This window comes from Peromyscus maniculatus, chromosome 1, assembly GCF_049852395.1.
Source record: "Peromyscus maniculatus bairdii isolate BWxNUB_F1_BW_parent chromosome 1, HU_Pman_BW_mat_3.1, whole genome shotgun sequence".
NCBI classification, from domain to species: Eukaryota; Metazoa; Chordata; class Mammalia; order Rodentia; family Cricetidae; genus Peromyscus; species Peromyscus maniculatus.
In genome coordinates this window covers 136,863,521-136,882,753 of record NC_134852.1, presented here as the reverse complement: position 1 = coordinate 136,882,753, position 19,233 = coordinate 136,863,521, and the positions used below count along the sequence as shown (strand labels likewise).

Genomic DNA, 19,233 nt, shown 5'->3' with positions numbered 1-19,233 from the left:
GAAAATAACCTACCAAAAATGTGTAATTGAGTATGGTGTTATTTGCTTTAATCCCAGCACTCAGGAGGCGGAGGTGGGCAGATCTCAGTTTGAGACCGACCTGCACTGCATATCTAGTTCCAGGACAGCCAGGAACACATAATAGAGATTGTCTCAAAACACCACAAAATAATTGGGTAAAGGTTGAAACAAGAATTGAGTGAAATAAAGGAAGGAGGCACAGAAAAAAGAAAGTAGATTCTATAGTTAAACAAAGAAACAAGAGAAGCTTGTTAGGGAGCAGGAGAGGAGATAGCAAACTATAAAATAAACGTACAATAAGGAAGAGTACATGAGCAGAATTAGAATCGTAAGGAACAACAACAAAAATCCCTATACTTTAAAAAACAAGATCAAACTGGGGGTGGTATCACAGGCCTCGATCCCAGCACTTGGTAGTGGCAGAAGGATCAAGACTTCAGTACATGCTGGGCGGTGGTGGCGCACGCCTTTAATCCCAGCACTCGGGAGGCAGAGGCAGGCGGATCTCTGTGAGTTCGAGGCCAGCCTGGACTACCAAGTGAGTCCCAGGAAAGGCGCAAAGCTACACAGAGAAACCCTGTCTCGAAAAACCAAAAAAAAAAAAAAAAAAAAAAAGAACTCAGTACCATCCTCGACCCATGCTACACACCACCTCTCAAAAATAAAATAAACTTATCAGGAGTACAGAAAGAGGGAAACACAGGGGCCGGGGGAAAGAAAATGCAGGAAAATGTCCTGGGTTTGGAATGGCGCCCACTAGACAGGAGAGCAGGCAGTTACTTGGAGATTTTCCTGTTTTATCCTGTTTAAACTGGTGCTGAGCCCAGAGGATGCAAAGGTCAACTGCTCAGCAGAGCTAATGCTCCTCAGAGACCTCCCTTCTTCGTGTACTAGGAGAGACTGGAGTCTCATCCCATCCCAGACTCCCCCGTTTGTATACTTCAGGGTTGCTGGGGTCTAAGCCCAAGTGTGTTCCCCAGTGACTGAAACATTATCAGAGGACCCATCTTAGCCCTCTCTACTCTCCCTGAGCATGAAACACTCCTGCAGGAAGGAGAGACTCCATAATGTGACCTAGAAACCTGCATGGCTGAGGCCATCCTGGAGTTTACACCACCTGCTGCCTCTGTCCTGGAGCTTCTGCCCTCAGAAGTACCCAGCCCCCTTTCCTACAAAACTGCATGTGAAGAAAAAGGTGGGTGATGTCCCTGACCTCTGTCTCAGAGTTGCCAGTGTTGAGTTACCTTCCTCTAAGGAGGGCGGGGCCACCACTGCCAAGCTTCTCATGGAATCTGTCCAGCCTTCCCCTAAGCCACAACTCCTGATACAGCCACCCTGTTCCAGGAGCTGAGGCTGGGGAAATCCAGGGACAATTGACTGTGATCATTTCCTGTTTCCAGGCCCCCAAAGTATCTTAGTCCCAAGCAATATGCCCCTTCCAAGACAGAACCTGCCAGGATGGACTTCTCAGTTTTGCCTTGTCACACAGGAGTTCTCCCACACAAAATGCTACAGCTGGATTTAAGGTTTAAACTTGTTCTGGGGCTAGGAGAGACTACCTTCAAATAAAAAAAATACATACACAACACACATATGTTGTGTGTACCTGTGTATACACATGTGCATTCATGCTGTGCGGGGGCGGGGGGGGGGGGGGCCAGAATACAACCTGTAGGAGTCATTTCTCTCTTCTCACTGTAAGGGTCCTGGGAATGATCTCAGATTATCAAGCTTTGGCAGCAAGTGTCTTTTTACTCTGAGCCATGTTGCTGGCCCAAACTACCCTTTGGGTCTCCAGTCTTCTTTCTCCCCGTTCACTGGCTGCAGATGCGCTGACAGAGACTTTCCAGAGGCAGTGACCTGTAAGCACACTGTTGGGACTGCTACAGCTCTGAGTTGCAACTAGACACTGTCCCTCCAGAGATGCTGCTCTGTTTGTGACCCTTTCCACAGGTGCCGAGTCCTGCATAGACGCCAAGTTCAGGGAGTGGATCCCCCCTCTATAGGAGCCAACTTCTGTGAGTGGATCCCCTCTCCATAGATGCCAAGTTCTGAGTGGATCCCCTCTGCATAGATGCCAAGTTCTGTGAGTGGATCCCACTCTCCATAGATGCCAAGTTCTGAGTGGATCCCCTCTGCATAGATGCCAAGTTCAGGGAGTGGATCCCCCCTCTATAGGAGCCAACTTCTGTGAGTGGATCCCCTCTCCATAGATGCCAAGTTTTGTGAGTGGATCCCAATCTCCATACGTGCCTGTTAGTAGATCTCATGTCTCTAAGGCCTGGCATTGGATCCTAATGCCCACCCATAAGATAAAAAAGACATAATTCATGGAGAAATGAATTTATAGTTTTCTTAAAAACTGAGAAATGCTCTATAGCTTGCCTAGAGAAACTTCTCACAACTACCGAATCCTCAAGCTGAATAGAAGTTGAGATTCTATCTTGAGGAATCTCTGATTGAAAGCCTCTGAGTCCTCAGCTGAAAAAGCATCTAGCTCTTGTCTCCTGACGCCTTATTGCCTTTCTCTGTCCAGCTATTTCACCTCCTTTCTATACAGGGATTAATGGTGTCTGTGATCCCAAATACTGGTAGGAAAGGCATGAGATCTCAAGTGCTGGGATTAAAGGTGTGTGCCACCACTGCCTGGCCTGTGTTTAATCTAGTGGCAGGCTCTGTCCTCTGCTCCTCAGGCAAGCTTTATTTGATACACAATACATCACCACAGAGTTCCACCCCATCTCCACCCCCATCCACACCCCTTGATTTTGGAGAACAGTCAGTCCTAGTACTGATGCCACTCCCTCCCACTTGGGACCTACAAAATCTTCAGCTCAAGGACAATTCTGCATTTCCCACATTGCAACACCCACACAAAGATCCCCACCACTGTGCACCGGGGAGGAGAGGCTCAGAAACTCAGAATCAGGTGAGTGGCAGAGTGGGGTGGCCACCGTTGCCCTGCCTGGCTACAGACAGGTTCCAATATTCTCCCAAGGCCAGCTACTTCCTACACCTTGATTAATCTGTCTGACCACTGCCTGGGCCTCTAGCCTCTCTGTTCTTCCCGCCCCAACACACACTCCACCTCAGAAAAGCTTGTCTGAATCCCCCCCACCCCGCCCCTCTTTCCTGGGTGGTTTTAGAATACTTTTTAGTAGAAAATCTCTCCCTGGCCTAAAACAGGCTTAGTAACCAAACTGGTTATGCTTGACTCAGAGCAAGAAAGGCATCAGGTCTGGATGGTGTGGGGCTCGAGGAAAATTGAAGAGAGGCTCCGATGTGCCATGGGCTGACCTTCCAGTTGCACCAGGGAGGTATAAGAGACACATGGCCAGTGCTCAAAGTTTCCTGAGGTGCTGGAATCTTCCTCCAAAATGTCAAACCCTGTATTGATTCTACCTCAGAGTGCTTTAATGTCTGGACTATGCTTGGGCACCAGGGACATGCAAAGTTCTGCAGGCGAGCAGTGATGTAGCCACAGTAGTGACCTTTGCTGGAGTTAGACTTGCTTCTGATCCCAGGTCTACCTGCCACCTCAGTGACCTGCCAGAGCCTCAGGATCCCAATCTTAAAGCAAGAATTCAGCACAGTATTGTGAACTTGTTGGAAAAGTGAGTCTTATATTCTGTTCTCAATGCAGCAACATGGAATTGATTGAGGATTTCTTCCGTCCACCACTTGTGCCTGTGAAGGGCATCCCACTCATCAAATACTTTGCAGAGGCTATTGGGCCATTGCAGAACATGACAGTGTGGCCTGATGACTTGCTTATCAGCACATACCCAAAGTCTGGTGAGCAGTGGTTCCCCTAAAGTCTTGAAGACCTTACTTTGGCAAGCAGGTCCAGACACTGAGACCTCCACAATTTCTGTTTGTTTTTTTGAGACAGACTTTCTCTGTGTGGCTTTGGAGCCTGTAATGGACCTCACTCTGTAGACCAGGCTGGCCTCAAACTCAGAGATCCACCTGCCTCTGCCTCCCAAGTGCTAGGATTAAAGGTGTGCACGGAACAAGACCAACCAGCTCCTCCTCAGCTCTTGTTCCCTTCTTTCCAGGTACTACCTGGGTAAGTGAGATACTGGACATGATCTACCAGGATGGCCAGCTAGAAAAGTGTCGCCGGGCCCCCATCTATGCCCGAGTGCCCTTCCTTGAGTTCAGTTGCCCAGGAGTTCCCTCAGGTATGATCACCAGAGTGTGAGACACAAGTGGAGAGAGGTAGGTCCTTTTAACAAAGTTCTTTGTTCAATTGTAGGTCTTGAATCTTTGGAAGAGACACCAGCCCCACGGCTCATTAAGACGCATCTGCCCCTGTCCTTGCTTCCTCAGAGTCTGCTGGATCAGAAGATCAAGGTAAAAACGAAAAACAAGAAACCCCAGTTATGGTGGTACCTTCCAGCATTTGAGAAGTAGAGGCAGAAGGATCAGTTTAGGGCCAGTCTTTGCTACACAGTAAGTTCAAGACCAGTCTGAGCTGTATCTCACCCTGTTTCAGGAAGACAGAGGAAAAGAAAGGAAAGGAGGGAGGAAGGGAAACAGGGGGACACAGGGGAAAAGGGGGGCTAGGGGAGAGAATTCAAGGGCTCCTGGGATCATCCTACCCTTGATCTGTTCTGCTGGGAATTGTGGGACTACTCAAGCCCGGTTTCATCTTGGATGGAGGATCTCTGGCTGTCACTCTGGCAGGGCTCAGGTAACAAGGAAAATGAATTCTTCAGTGTGAGCTACAGAAGCAGAGTCCAGGTGCTCACAGGACAGAGATGGAGGGGCGGATGGAACTCTGACCTACTAGGTGGATGTGTTGATAATAAAGGAGTCAGATAAAATATAGTTTATGGAACAGACAGAACTGTAGCATCAAAAGTGTAATCTTAAGTAAGTGGTGCTCATACCATGAAGTCTCAACAACTCAACTTCTAGTCCTGTGTTCTCTTCTGCCATCCCCAAAAGAAGTGCTGAGAGTCCCCAGTGCTAGAAAGTATGGCACCTCACTGGGTCCTGTGAAGGGTAACAGGACAGCAGAAGGGACCAGAACAATGGATCCTCTGCCCTTGCAGGTGATTTACTTTGCTCGAAATCCAAAAGATGTGGCTGTCTCCTATTATAATTTCTACAACATGGCCAAGGTGCACCCTGATCCAGGCACCTGGGAGAGCTTCCTGGAGAACTTCATGGACGGGAAAGGTGAATCTGAGTCTGTAGCCAGGAGGGGGCTGGACCCAGGGGCAGAGCTGGAGCTAACAGGCCTGTGTCTGTGCCGTCTTGTCCCCAGTGTCCTATGGGTCGTGGTTCCAGCACGTGAAGGAGTGGTGGGAGCTGACACACACCCACCCTGTCCTCTATCTCTTCTATGAAGACATGAAGGAGGTGAGGCTGCCTGCTACCACCTCCTTCTGGGTCCCACAGGCAGGACCCTCAGGAACCTGGTCCTGTCCTGGCCCTGAGCCCCATCCCTATCCCAGCCCCACCCCAGACAGCACCTCCCATCTTACCTCCTGGCTCAGGACCCCAGCACAGCTCAGCAGAGAGCATGCTCAGCCCTTATCTTGGAGTAGGTGTCAGTCATGTGCCAGGACTGACCTGGTGGCTTGCTGATCTTGCTTCTCCCTGCTCCAGAGGTGCCAAGTCTGGGCACCAGTGATCAAAGTCTGTCCCTGTCCTCTCCCAGAATGAACCCAGAGATTATGCCAAGACAGCAGGGTAGGAAACTACCTACTTTGCATCAGGGCAAGAGGCTGAGTCAAGGAATTAGTTCTGAGAGTTCCTTGGTAGAAGTGGCCAGCTCCCTGTGGGTCACACCCCAAACTCATCCCAGTGAGCAATCAGAGATCCTCTCTACACTCTAGAACCCCAAACGGGAGATCAAGAAGGTCCTAGAGTTTTTGGGGCGCTCTCTACATGAGGAGACTGTGGATCTCATTGTTCATCACACATCATTCAAGAAAATGAAAGAGAACCCGATGACTAACTACACTACCCTCCCCTCTGAAATCATGGACCATGGTGTTTCTCCCTTCATGAGGAAAGGTAGGTAGTGGCCTGGATGGTCATTTGGAGTATTTGGGGGAGGGAGGTTGGATGCACCAACAATACTGTAGTCACGTGGTCCTGTGGCTGTGACTCAACAGTCTCTCTCTTCCTCTCTCCCTCTGCAGGTACCACTGGGGACTGGAAAAACACCTTCACTGTAGCCCAGAATGAACGCTTCGATGCCCATTATGCTAAGATGATGAAAGGCTGCAACCTCAAGTTCCGTGGCATCTGTAAGTGGGGGTGGCTATATTGGGAATGAAGGCAAACTGACATAACCCATTATGGCCTCAAGACTAAAACATGACGCATCCTGCTGTATTCCTACAGGAAATCTGAGCTAGGAGAATGAACAGGACTGAGGACGTGTCTGAACGAAGATGGTTTTATGAACGTGTGTCAGGAAAGCAATGGATCCGAGCACCGAAGAGGAACCAACCATTCAAGAACAGAAGACAAACTGTATTTTACCTGAAAGAATAAATGCCCTGCGAGCTGACTGGGCCTTCTCCCTTCTGCAGCCATCAATCCCATGTGTCTGATGGAGGAGGGCAAGAAGGTCTGAAGCATTGAGGCCCAGGAGACGTGGTGAGAGGGAAGAGTATTTATTTCATTACAGGACTCCTTTGTTGCCTTCTCCCGTGAGGTCGGCAGGGGCAGACTCTAGCCTGCCCCCAGCTTCACTTTTTCTTGGGCTCCTTACAAGCCACCACGTACCTCTGGGCCACATTGAGAGGAGGGGAGTAGCCATCTGCATAGGAGGTGTCTTCAAACAGGACTGAGTAGTCATCCTGAGGCTGTAGGACACACAGGAAGGGCTGGTCAAGACATTTCTAGGCCAGGGCAGCCTCTCCTTGCCCAGAGTCCCAGCTGATCTCCTTGTCTATCCTGCTTCCCTCTCTACTCTGGAGACAAGGGATCTGGTGCTACCAGGAAAGCCTATGTTTAGGGGATGAAGGACAAGAAGATAGCAAGAAGGAATCCTGAAGAACGATTAATGGGACCAACCCTTAAGGTTCTGGTGCCATCAAAGGCTTTCTATGGCGGCTCCTTACCCGCTGTGGGGGGGTGTGGATCAGGGCACGGTAGAAGCAGGTGGTCTGGGGATATAGGGCCAGCACCAGCTGCTCCTTCTGAAACAAGGCCTCGGGGTCTGTCTCGGGGTTAGCTTTCCACTGGGGCAGTGGGATGATGCGCCGCCGGCTCAGGGTGTGTCTCCTGGGGGAACAATATAGGCCGTGACCAATGGAGGCTTCTTCTCCCCCAAGCTTGGTGACCCCACTGCTCCCCATCTGGACACTCACTCTTTCCCTTCTTCATCAATGTCGTCTACCTCATACCTGCGGGCAAACAAAAGGGAGACAGTGCTGGGACAAGGGGCACAGTCTGCATCCAGGAGGAAGGATGAGAGGATGAAAAGAGCCTGAAGCAGCTTGAGGGAGCACCCCCCACAGCCTTTGCAAGGGTGGGGGGGTCCTCCCCCAGGCGGCAGAAGCCGGAGCGGTGAAAAGGCAAAGTCAGGCACACACTCACTTGTTGGTAGCATGGCTGTAACTGACTACTTCAGCTAGGATCCACTGCTCATCCCCATCCACAGCCTTCACTCTAGCAGCCACCTTGTCTCCAGGTTTGGCCACATAGTCCCCTGAGGCTGGAATGGCTCCACAGAGCGGTGGGGGCCTAGGAGAGAAAGCCTGTTAGTCTGGCCCCCTGACACCAGCCCTCTCTGGCTAGTTCCTGCCCTCACTTGTCACCAGGCTTCCCGATCCAGAGGGGCAGGGTCATGGCTGACTGCTGCAGCAGCGTCATCAGCACCCCTCTGCGCATGGTCTTCCGTGGGGGCTCCGAGTCATTGTAGAGACCTGCGATCTTGGCCGCTGTGGGAAGCAAGTGAACCCCTGAGGCCACGTGGATGGTACCTGACCCAGTCACACCCCAGCAACTGCTCTGAGCTGGAGCACTTGATACCAGCATCCCAACACCATCCACGCCCCTTCTTAACAGACATCTAAGGGTGGGAACTGACAGGCCTAACTCTCAAACGGGTGAGATGTCAGGACAGTGGCCACCATCATGGAGAAGAACTAAAAAGGAGGGTTCCCAGGAAGCAGGCTACATTCCATTTCCTGATCAGGGTGCTGGATATGTGAATGTGCTGGGTCAATGAAAATCCTGGAATGAGGTGCTTAGGTTGATCTCCTTTCTACTAGTGTATGTAATTTCAGTGAAAGGGGCACAAATTATCTCGTGGGGATCACTGGACCCACCAGCCATGGCTCACCACACTCTTCAACTGAAAACAAACAAAAATGGTCCCGTGATGACGCTAAAGGGTGAAGAGTTGCATCTGGGGCAAGACAGAAGTCAGGAAGCCAAGGAGGTGGCACCTGAGGGGACCCACAAGGCAGGGAGCCAAGCCAGATTCACATGTGTGGCTGGCTTTGGGGCACAAAGAGTGACAGATTGTCACCAAAGCATGTCACACAGGGAGCAGTGGTAGGAAGGAGAGAGATGACCAGTCCTGGATAGAGTGAGCAAGGGCAGTGGGAAGGCTGGGGCAAAATGACTGGGTCTGGGCAGAGAACTAGGCACACTCTTGGCCTCTGAGTCTGTCTCCGACAACTGTTGGGTGACCCCACCAGATCATGTGCCATGCTCCCTGCTGGGCCGTGACTGCTTCCCCGGGCCCCCACCATGTCTGGTCAAGAAATGCCCTGCATTTCTCCCACTCACCGATCCGCCTCTCTTCCAACAGAGACTTGATCTCAGCTATCTTATCCAGCGCTTTGCGGAGGATGCTAGGCAGGGAAGGGAGAAAAGAGTGCTCGGTGAGGCACCCAGCATAGGTTCTTGGCCACTGGGCTCCCCAGACCAAGTCTATGCTGCAGACTACAGATCCTGTTGTATGTGGTGGCTGGCACCTGTAATCCTGCCACTTAGGAGGCTGCAGCAATCCTGTAGTGAGTTTGATGACACCTTAGCTACATAATGAGCTCCAGGTCTGCCTAGGCTAGAGAGAGACCTCGCTTCAAACAAAAAAGGAGAAGCTATGGATATGGCTCAGTGAATTAAGTACCTGTTGCCCAAGCTTGAGGATCTGAGTTAGATTACCAACACCCATCTGAGAGTCAGACATGGTGGCATGTGCCTGCAATCCCGGCACCGGGTTAACGTGGAGACACCTGGATCCTCGGGGCTCATTGGCCAAACAGCCTAGCCTAGTCAGTTCCAGGTTCAGTGAGAGACCCTGTCTCAAAAACTAAGGGGGACAATAATCAAAGAAGACAACAAATATCAACCACTAGCTTACATATTCACTCTCTCCCATGTACATGCACACTCACATGCCTGGGAACCTACACAAACATATATACATACTGCATAAACATATATACCACATATATACACAAAATATTAATAAAAAACAAAGAGAAAATATGAGACCATAGACCCTAAGTAGAAATAGGAATTACCCCAGATATCTCAGTCAACAAGTCTGTATATGTCACAATCCTGGGACAGTGGCCCCACAGGATTATAATGGACTTGAACAACTTTTAATGCCTCATGGCACCACTGCCATTTAATGTCATAGTGCACATATTACATTCTCTGCAGTGACAGTCACATACAAGCAGGGCACATACAATCATATACACTCAATAACATTTGATTATAGTATTGACTATGCTACTGATTTAGAAATTTACTGAGGCTGGAGGGATGGCTTAGTAGTTAACAGCACTGGCTGCTCTTCCAGAGGTCTCAAGTTCAATTCCCAGCACCCACATGGTGACTCACAAACACCTATAATGGGATTTGATGCCCTCTTCTAGCATTCAGGTGTATATGCAGATAGAACACTCACATACACAAAATAAACAAACAAAAAAACAAGTATTTATCTGGATAGTGATGGTGCAGGGCTTTAATCCCAGCATTTGGAAGGTAGAGGCAGGCAGATCTCTTGAGTTCTAGGTCAACCTGGACCACAGAGCAAGTTCCAGGACACTCAAGGTTACACAGAGAAACCCAGTCTTGAAAAACCAGAGCAAACAAAACAAACATTTACTAAATTATACTTTTGAGAAAACACATGAAACACTGGTGGCTACATCACACATTTCATGTTCAGAGAATGTCTTTATTGTGTAAGAGGCCACAGTGAGTGGTCAATACTCCAAGTTTGTGTCAATGCTCTGTGATGTTCACGGTGGGATTCATCAACGACAGGGCTCAGAATGTTAACTAACCAATGATTATAAATTTTAGTCAGTGCTCGGGATGGAGCCAAGTGCCATGTGAAAGCCTGGCAACTGCTCCCACGCTGTTTTCCACTGTGAAAGCGTAAGGGCAATGCAAGAGAGTGGCAGGACAAGCCCCTGAGAGAGCAGGTGCATGAGGTCCCGGATACTGCTTTGGCCAGTTCTGTAGAGATCCCGCCAAAGCTCTGACCCTGTCCTGAGATGACAGGAACGGAAGCTCGGATCTGAGTATGCCACGTCCCTAATAGGCTCCTGTGTTTGAGCAGGTGGCCCTGAGTTGGTGGAGCTTTATGCAGGGTTGTGGATCCTTTAGGAGGGGGGCCTGGCTAAAGGAAGTGGGCGGGTGAGGTGCAGACCTAATTTAGTGTCCTGCCTGAGCTCTCTGCTTCCTCAGTACAACGCAGGGCAACCAGCAGCCTGGAGCTCCTGGTGCTGTGCCTTCCCTTCCACGACAGACAACCTTCTCACCATGAAGCCAAAGGAACCCCTCTTCCCTAAGCTGCTTTCTTGTGGGAGTTTCATGACAGTAAGGAGCAATAACAGGGAAGCTCCAGGGGCGGGGCCAGGGAGCAGAGGGGGAAGCAGAACCCCAGAGGTGGGGGTGGGGGTAGGCGTGGGCCTAGAGAGGCCAGGCAAGGTCAGGGCAGCCCCAATGACAGGGACTCATTCCTCCAGGACTGAAGCCTGGGTAGGCCTGTACCCTGAGCCTCCAGAAGTCAGTGGACAGGGGTTCCGGGCTGGCAGGCAGGCCAGCAGTGGACATCACTGTACAGGTTCTCCAGAGGCCTCTTCTCTCAGATCTTGTGACATCTTCCAAAGAAGGCTTCACCCTTAGTCAACAGGAACAACTCGACTGTGGGCCACTTTTTCTGTTTCCTCAGCAAACCCTGAGCAAATCTGTAGCTTGGGAGTGTTGGGACTCAGACAGCGAGGAACCCAGAAAGCAGACAAAGAATGATGGTCAGGAGGACAGAGATACTGTGAAAGGCTGATATTGCTGCTGGGCCTGTTTGGAGAACATAGTTTTCTGTCCTACATTCAAAGTTGCAGTCTACATGACATCAAAGGAACAGCAACAGCAAGAACCACCAAGAACCAGCCCAATGCTTCAGGAACAAACAGAAAGGGATACTAATCGGCGATGTGAAGTGGGATATTCAAACAGTCACAAGACCTTGCAGATGACACAGTGGGAAACACACCTGGGAGATCCCACATCAAGTAAGGAGACATAGCATCTTGGGCCTTGTAATAGAAGGCTACTACTGTGTTACCAATGCCTGAGGTGCCAAGCCTGAGTCTAGAAGCCAGGAAGTACTAAACACTCCCATGGGAGGGACATGCCACAGAATAATTAACCTATAACCTTCCCAACGTCAAGTCATAAACGGCTAAGAGATTGAAAAGTGATCCAGATCAAAGCCTGGAGACTTCAGCAATGGAGATCTGCACTAGAACAGGCCTCTTTCATGAGGAAATAGGAATAAGCCCTCTGGGTCACAGTTTTATATCTGCACTGATATCCTAATTTAAATGCTGTATAAAAACGCTATGGTGTAGCCGGGCAGTGGTGGTGCACGCCTTTAATCCCAGCACTCGGGAGGCAGAGGCAGGCGGATCTCTGTGAGTTCAAGGCCAGCCTGGGCTACCAAGTGAGTTCCAGGAAAGATGCAAAGCTACACAGAAACCCTGTCTCGAAAAACAAAACAAAACAAAACAAAACAAAAAAACAAACGCTATGGTGTTTATTACTAATCACCCAGATGAATTCAGTAACCCCGGTGGCATGGGTTTGTCTGACCTAGATGGAGAGTAGCTTCATCTCTCTTGCTTGCTTTCTCTCTCCTGGCTACTGAGTTGGGAAGGTCTGGTTGGGTATTTGTAGGGTGATGAAAATCTGAATTAGCAAAAGCATTTCAATGCAAGCCCATGTTTACCAAACAGGCTCCTAAGTGTTGAATGCTGGGTAAGTTGTGCCAGAGTCATTCCATACCAAACTCGTTTGAGTTTTCACTCTGTCAGCAGTTAGGACAGAAAGGGCAGTTGACTTTTTACTGCCAATGAAGATCTGGAGTTTGCAAAGGCCCTGGGTCCCATCCCCAGCACTACAAAAGGAAAAAAACCACAAAACCAGAAAAACAAACTCGAGCAGCCATCTGACCTACAGGAGCCACTCCAGTCCAGAGTGGGCGGGCTCCGCTCTCGGAGGAACTCATGTGTTTCTTCTGTAGGAGCAGAGCCCACTCCTCTTTCTGTTCTGTGCTCCAGCCTCACATGGGGAGCCACACCAGACGCTTCTGTCCAAACTAGAAACTGCCATCTTGAGCCTCCCTTCTGACAACTACCTCCCTAAATAGATCTCAAAAACTGCTCTATTGAACTGGCTTTTGCTCTCTACCCTTCTACCACGGTCCACTGACCTCCATCACCACCATGGACTTGGTCTCGAACTGGCTTTGCAACTTTAAGTCTTATTGTTTCCCGAGGCCTCTGGAGTGAGGCCTGTGGCACTCGAGGCCCTTATGGACCACCTCCCCTGCTTCTGAGCCATGTAGGCTTCTCTGGTCCTTACCCCACAGCTGGCATTCTGAGGGTCCCTCAACATACAGCCACTATTAAAAACAGCAGAGTAGCCGGGCGGTGGTGGCGCACGCCTTTAATCCCAGCACTCGGGAGGCAGAGCCAGGCGGATCTCTGTGAGTTGGAGGCCAGCCTGGGCTACCAAGTGAGTCCCAGGAAAGGCGCAAAGCTACACAGAGAAACCCTGTCTCGAAAAACCAAAAAAAAAAAAAAAAAAAAAAAAAAAAAACAGCAGAGTAAGACTTATTAGGAAGGCTTAAGATTATCTGCCTACAACCTGCATCAAAAAGTGAAGAGGCTGGGCAGTGGTAGCACACATCTTTAATCCCAGCAATTGGGAGCCAGAGCCAGATGATCTCTGTGAGTTCGAGGCCAGCCTGGTCTACAGAGCGAGTTCCAGGACAGGCGCCAAAACTACACAGAGAAACCCTATCTCGAAAAAAGAAAATACAAACAAACAACAACAACAAAACTGAAGAGAATTGGCTACACATAAGAACACATTAACTTCTGTCAGAATCCTGTGAGATGTGCTCATTTAAAATAAGTTGAGCTGTAAAAAGGCCCTGTTCAGCAACCTAGCAGAGTACTAACTGTGGACTTCTGCCTTAGAAACCAGACTTCCCCACTTACTAGCTCTATGAGTTTTGAAGATTCATTATCCCTCTATGATTCAGCTTCCTTAACAGTAAATTGGTACAATACTAAAAACTACATCAAAGGAATGCTTTGAGGACCAAGTGGAGTAAAGAAATATATAAAGTGTTTGGACCAGGTACGGTGCAGCACGTCTTTAATCCTAGTACTAGGGAGGCATGGGCAGGCCAATCTGGGAGTTGGAGGCCAGCCCGCTCTACACAGTGAGTTCCAGGACAAGAGCTACATTGTGTGACTCTGTTTCAAAAAATAAAAAATATTAAAAAAAAAAAAAATACTTGGAATGGTAACATGACCACAGCAGTACCATATAGAGGTCCTGGTTCCCATTACAGGCACAGCAGCGCCACACAGTGGTCCTGGTTCCCATTACAGGCACAGCAGCGCCACACAGTGGTCCTGGTTCCCATTACAGGCACAGCAGCGCCATACAGTGGTCCTGGTTCCCATTACAGGCACAGCAGCGCCATACAGTGGTCCTGGTTCCCATTACAGGCACAGCAGCGCCATACAGTGGTCCTGGTTCCCATTACAGGCACAGCAGCGCCATACAGTGGTCCTGGTTCCCATTACAGGCTGCAACAGTCAGCATATTCCCATGGGGGAAGAATAGTTTGTAGAATCCCGCATTCTCTCCACATTATCCCACAGTCTGTTCACAATCCAGTAGGAGTTACCACCTGGATTTTAATGGCAAGGCAACAGAGCTTCAACTGAATTGACTGCAGGGTCATATGACTAAAAATAGGTACATAGGGACATGACACTGATTACTGCATCTATAAAGTAGTGAACTAAAGGGGGAGAATGGGTAATAAAGGTAAGGCTTGGGAAGGTTCAAGCAATGGGAGAGGCAGAGCAGGGGGACCCTCTTCACAGACAGAAGGCAGGCTGGGGCTGTGGCCTCCAGTCACGTGTGGTCCAGAACAGAGGTCAGGGATGGGACGGCAGCCCCGGGGATGGTACTCACTTGCACTCAGCCTCTGCATCGGCCTTGGCAGTTGTGTAGAGACCACGCAGCTTTGTCCGGTAATAAGGAGAGACTACAAACACAGGAGGAGGAGGCGTAAGCAAGAGGAGGTGGCAGCGTGGGACCCCGACCCAGGACATCAGAATCAGCTTGAAGAGGCTCAGAGGCCAGGGCCTGGATTCTAAGCTTTAGGAGTTCAAACATGCTCCCAGGAGGTTAGTAAGGAGGCTCAGGATGGAAAGTACTTGCCTTGCGAGTACCAGGAACCAAGCTCAATCACCAGAACCCAAGAAAAGAAAAGCCAGGCACCTCAGATGTGGCAGCGTTTGCTTTAATCAGCACTTGCAGAGGAAGGTCAATATCAGCAACCTGAAGGCCAGTCTGGCTGACACACTGAGTTCTAGGCCAGCCAGGGATATATAGTGGGCCATTTCAAAAACAAAAACAAAAACAACAAAAAAGTGAAAGGTGCCTGAAAAATGAAACATGAGGTTGGCCTCTGCACACATGCACATGTGCATATACGCCCCCTCACAACACACATTAAAAACCTGTTCCCTGATCATCAGGGTCACATTTCCATACGGTAAAGACACCACCACCATTCTTTTTTTTTCTTTTTAATAATAATTTATTCGTGCTTTAGGTGCATTGTGTGTGTGTGTGTCAGATCCCCAGGAATTGGAGTTGTGAGCTACCATGTGGCATGTGGGTGTTGGGAATTGAACCTGGGTCCTGGAAGAGCATCCAGTGCTCTTAATCATTGAGTCATCTCTTTAGCCCCCGCCATTCTTAAAAAGCACTTCTAACCTGACACCTGTCCATACCAAGACAGGTACAGAGAACCAAGGAGAAGCTAGTACTGTCCAAAGTTACTCTGAGTTAGAAAGCACCAAGCACAGGGTGGGGTGAGCTGCTTTCCTGCACATGCAGAGGCCATGGGGGAACTCTGCTCCAGAAAAGCCCTGTGCCCATGAGCTCTAAGGTAAGGGTGAGTTTTCCTGCACACAAGGCTGCCTTTCCAGTCCTGAGCTGAGAGACTCTGAGGTCCTTTGGTGCAAGGCAGTCAGTCATCAGTCCCTGTCACTTTAGGTCCTTCAGCCAAAGGAACAAGGACCCTGAAGAGCAACTTTGGACTATGCAGATACAAGCAAAAATCCCTTGGAAGACACAGTAAGGCCATGCTCCTGGTCTCAGCCCTTCCCACCTCCTTTCTCTCCTGCCTCATTTACTCACTCTTGTTCTCAGTCTGCATTCGCTCATGGGTTTTCTGGATGTTCACCAAGTTGTGCTCGCTCCTCGAACGCTCTTCCTGTAAAGTTGAGGTCAAGAGGCCATGAGGTTGACCCTTTACCCTAACGACAGCCCACTGTTTACATGACGGCTCCCTCTGCGTTGTGCTGCCCTATGGTTGAACAGCCACTGCAGTTGTAGACCTCTCATTACAGCATCCTACACAAGAGTCCTACCTCCCTAAACCTCCTCCACGGCCCTCCTAGCCTTTCATCCCACCCCAGGTCTCCCAAGGCTCTGCCATTCACATCTCTTTACTTTCTCTAGTGTGTCTTTTCTGGAATTTGTCACACAGTTTGAATGACGCATATAGTATATAACATACTGGGATCTTTCACTTAGCAAACATGCACCAGTACTTTATGATTCTTTTTTTCAGGGTACACCAACTAAGGGTAGGTTCTGGAGAGGAATTTCTTGGAATTGCTCCCTACTGGCTCACTGGACCATGTGGTCCAGAACAACTAGTGTGTGGCTAGCTGGACATGGTGGCACATGACTTTAATACCAGCACTCAGGAGGCAGAGGCAGATAGGTCTCTGAGTTCTAGGCCAGCCTGGTTTAGAGAGCAAGTTCCAGGCCAGCCAGGACTACACAGAGAGACCCTGTCTCAGAAAAACAAAACAACCACACATACACACACACAATCTTCAGTGAGCAAATACTTGGAAAGTCAATAGTGCACAAACAGAGCAATGGCATGCTCAATATGCTATGAGTATGAAACAGGAACAAACACATACGACTCTTTATTTGTGAATGAGAGAAAAGCTATTTGAATATATAGGAGGAAATGGGATTTCAAGCACCCCATGGGGCTGGAGAGACGGCTCAGTGTTAAGTGCTGCTCTTCCAGAGGACCCAGGTTCTAGCCCTCGTGCCCATGTGGCATCTCACAATTGTCTATAACTACAGTTCCAGGGGATCTGATGACCTCTTCAGGCCTCCAGGGACACCATGTATGCATGTAGTAAACATACATGAGGGTACTCACCCATAATCACAAAGGAAAAATAAGTCTGAAAACAAAAAGATTAGAGTAGTAGATATCATCTGGCAGATGCAATTCCTTGGTACTACACTCAGGACAAATAAATGTACATGTGACTGTCACCGATTTAGTCCTAGAACGGCCACTGTACATATTCTGGAATGAAACATGTACCCTGACTACACCTAGGTCATCAGTATACATCTGCAACGTGAGTGGCAGGTCAACACTGACCCACAGACAGAAAAGGGCTTTGGAAGAGGCAGGTGACAGCCTATGCCTTGTGGGACAAAACAAATACATGATGAATGAGGAGCTGCATTCAGAGGAAAAGTATTTGTTAATTAGGATAAGATGATCAATGTGAGTTCTCTTATAGGAAAAAAGCCAATAATGGAAGTCAATTTAGAAATGGGGAGGGACTCTAGAGTCAGGCAGGACCAGCACAAATGCTGGGAACTCCAAAACCATCCATCGTGGGGAAAGAAGGGGTTAAACACTGAACCAACAGAGCAGCTTAGGTACTGTGAACAGACAGAGGCCAGAGAAGCCACGAGACAAAGGCCTTCCACCCTCACTCCTGTAGCCTATGGACATCTCCAGGGTACTTGTAACACAGTGACGTATCATGACTACGCAGTAACAGAGCAACCTAAGCTATGTCCTGAAGCACTGTCAATACCGGTAAGAATTATGCTAAATACCACCTGTGTCTATCTCAGAAGAAGGTGGTAGACTCTAATACATAATGCCGTGGTAATCTGTCTGGACTGAGGCAAGGTGACTGGCTTTGTTTTCAGCTGAGCTGCAGCCCAGAAATATGTAGTCATGGGCCAGGGTAGTAATCTGGGCAGCAGAAGGTGAACAGGGTTAACTCAGTAGACCTGGGTTCTCTAAACATCACACATTCTAAAGTGCTTTGGCCTTTGACCAGATCCTGGAAGTTAACTCTAAATCCTCAACTGGCTTACCTCGTAAGAACTTCTGTGTTTGCTTGGAGTTTGGAGATAGAGGAAGAGGAGTTTGGGGGAGGAGGAGGAGCTGGGGTGGAGGAGGAGGAGTTGGGGTGGAGGAAGAGGAGTTGGGGTGGAGGAGGAGGAGTTGGGGGGAGGAGGAGGAGTTGGGGGGGAGGAGGAGGAGTTGGGGGAGGAGGAGGAGTTGGGGGGAGGAGGAGGAGTTGGGGGGAGGAGGAGGAGTTGGGGAGGAGGAGGAGGAGTTGGGGGGAGGAGGAGTGGGGGTGGAGGAGGAGGAGTTGGGGTGGAGGAGGAGGAGTTGGGGAGGAGGAGGAGGAGTTGGGGAGGAGGAGGAGGAGTTGGGGTGGAGGAGGAGGAGTTGGGGTGGAGGAGGAGGAGTTGGGGGGAGGAGGAGGAGTTGGGGAGGAGGAGGAGGAGTTGGGGAGGAGGAGGAGGAGTTGGGGAGGAGGAGGAGGAGTTGGGGTGGAGGAGGAGGAGTTGGGGAGGAGGAGGAGGAGTTGGGGAGGAGGAGGAGGAGTTGGGATGGTGGAGGAGGAGTTGGGGTGGAGGAGGAGGAGCTGGGGTGGAGGAGGAGGAATTGGGGAGGAGGAGGAGGAGTTGGGGTGGAGGAGGAGGAGTTGGGGTGGAGGAGGAGGAGTTGGGGAGGAGGAGGAGTTGGGGTGGAGGAGGAGGAGTTGGGGGGGGAGGAGGAGGAGCTGGGGTGGAGGAGGAGGAGGCGTGATCACCTTGAGTACGGCTCTAAAACTGACTGCGGTGACAGTTATACAACTAAATTCTAAAAATCACTGAATTGTGCACTTTCAATAGGACCCTGTGTGGTCTGCGATCTGTCTTCAAAGCGCTGTTAAACAACGGTGAGATCTGTACTGGACAGAAACCCCACAGGAATGGCAGTCGAGTCTCCTCCTCCCGCCTCTTCCATGGTATCTTAGCTCATGGAGCTTCTGAACATAAGCCCCTCCTCCTCACAGCGTAACACCACAGCCCATGCTTCACTTCGCTCCTACCTGGGTTTGCTTGATCAGCTGATGGAGCTCTGTGAGAAGCTCTGCAATTCGGGAATCAGCAGAAACGAGGGCCATGGGACGAGCCTGTGACGGGCATCTGGTGAGAGGAAAGAAAGGCAGGAAAGCCGTCACTGTCTGCTGTGGGTTGAACTGTATTTCTGACTCACAGAGTCCTGATCCTTGGTGCATGTAGATGATGTCATTGGAAACAGGGTCTTTGCAGACGTAAGTCAAAAGTAAGACGAGACGGTCACCTGGAGTGACTGTGTCCTTATAAGAAGAGACAAACGTACACAAAGGAAAGATAACCAGAGAGGCAGAGATGGAGGGATGCAGCAAGTAAGCGACAGATGGCCTTACACTTGAAAGCTTTGCCTTTGCCTGCAGAATGGCCAGAATGATAGCCAAGCACTACCACTCTGCTTCAAATAAGACTTTACCT

The 19,233-nt window shown here is 49.7% G+C and overlaps 2 protein-coding genes across 2 annotated transcripts; one reads left to right on the top strand and one right to left on the bottom strand.

The window, feature by feature from the left end:
• The first annotated feature begins 2,772 nt into the window (after nt 1-2,772).
• LOC143268849 (sulfotransferase 1A1-like) lies at nt 2,773-6,553 on the top strand. Its single transcript, XM_076552412.1, has 9 exons — nt 2,773-2,950; nt 3,665-3,816; nt 4,080-4,205; nt 4,280-4,377; nt 5,082-5,208; nt 5,297-5,391; nt 5,871-6,051; nt 6,180-6,287; nt 6,385-6,553. Coding segments are annotated over exons 2-9 (885 nt in total). The 5' UTR covers nt 2,773-2,950; nt 3,665-3,668; the 3' UTR covers nt 6,387-6,553.
• A 90-nt stretch (nt 6,554-6,643) lies between these two features.
• LOC102923612 (SAGA-associated factor 29) lies at nt 6,644-18,888 on the bottom strand. The gene is made up of 9 exons (XM_076552415.1): nt 18,792-18,888; nt 15,763-15,838; nt 14,527-14,599; nt 8,788-8,852; nt 7,802-7,931; nt 7,588-7,734; nt 7,359-7,394; nt 7,110-7,272; nt 6,644-6,851 (listed from the first exon to the last, which is right to left on the bottom strand). The coding sequence occupies exons 1-9, from the start codon at nt 18,864-18,866 to the stop codon at nt 6,735-6,737; spliced, it is 882 nt and encodes a 293-aa protein (XP_076408530.1). The 5' UTR covers nt 18,867-18,888; the 3' UTR covers nt 6,644-6,734.
• Between the last annotated feature and the right edge of the window lie 345 nt (nt 18,889-19,233).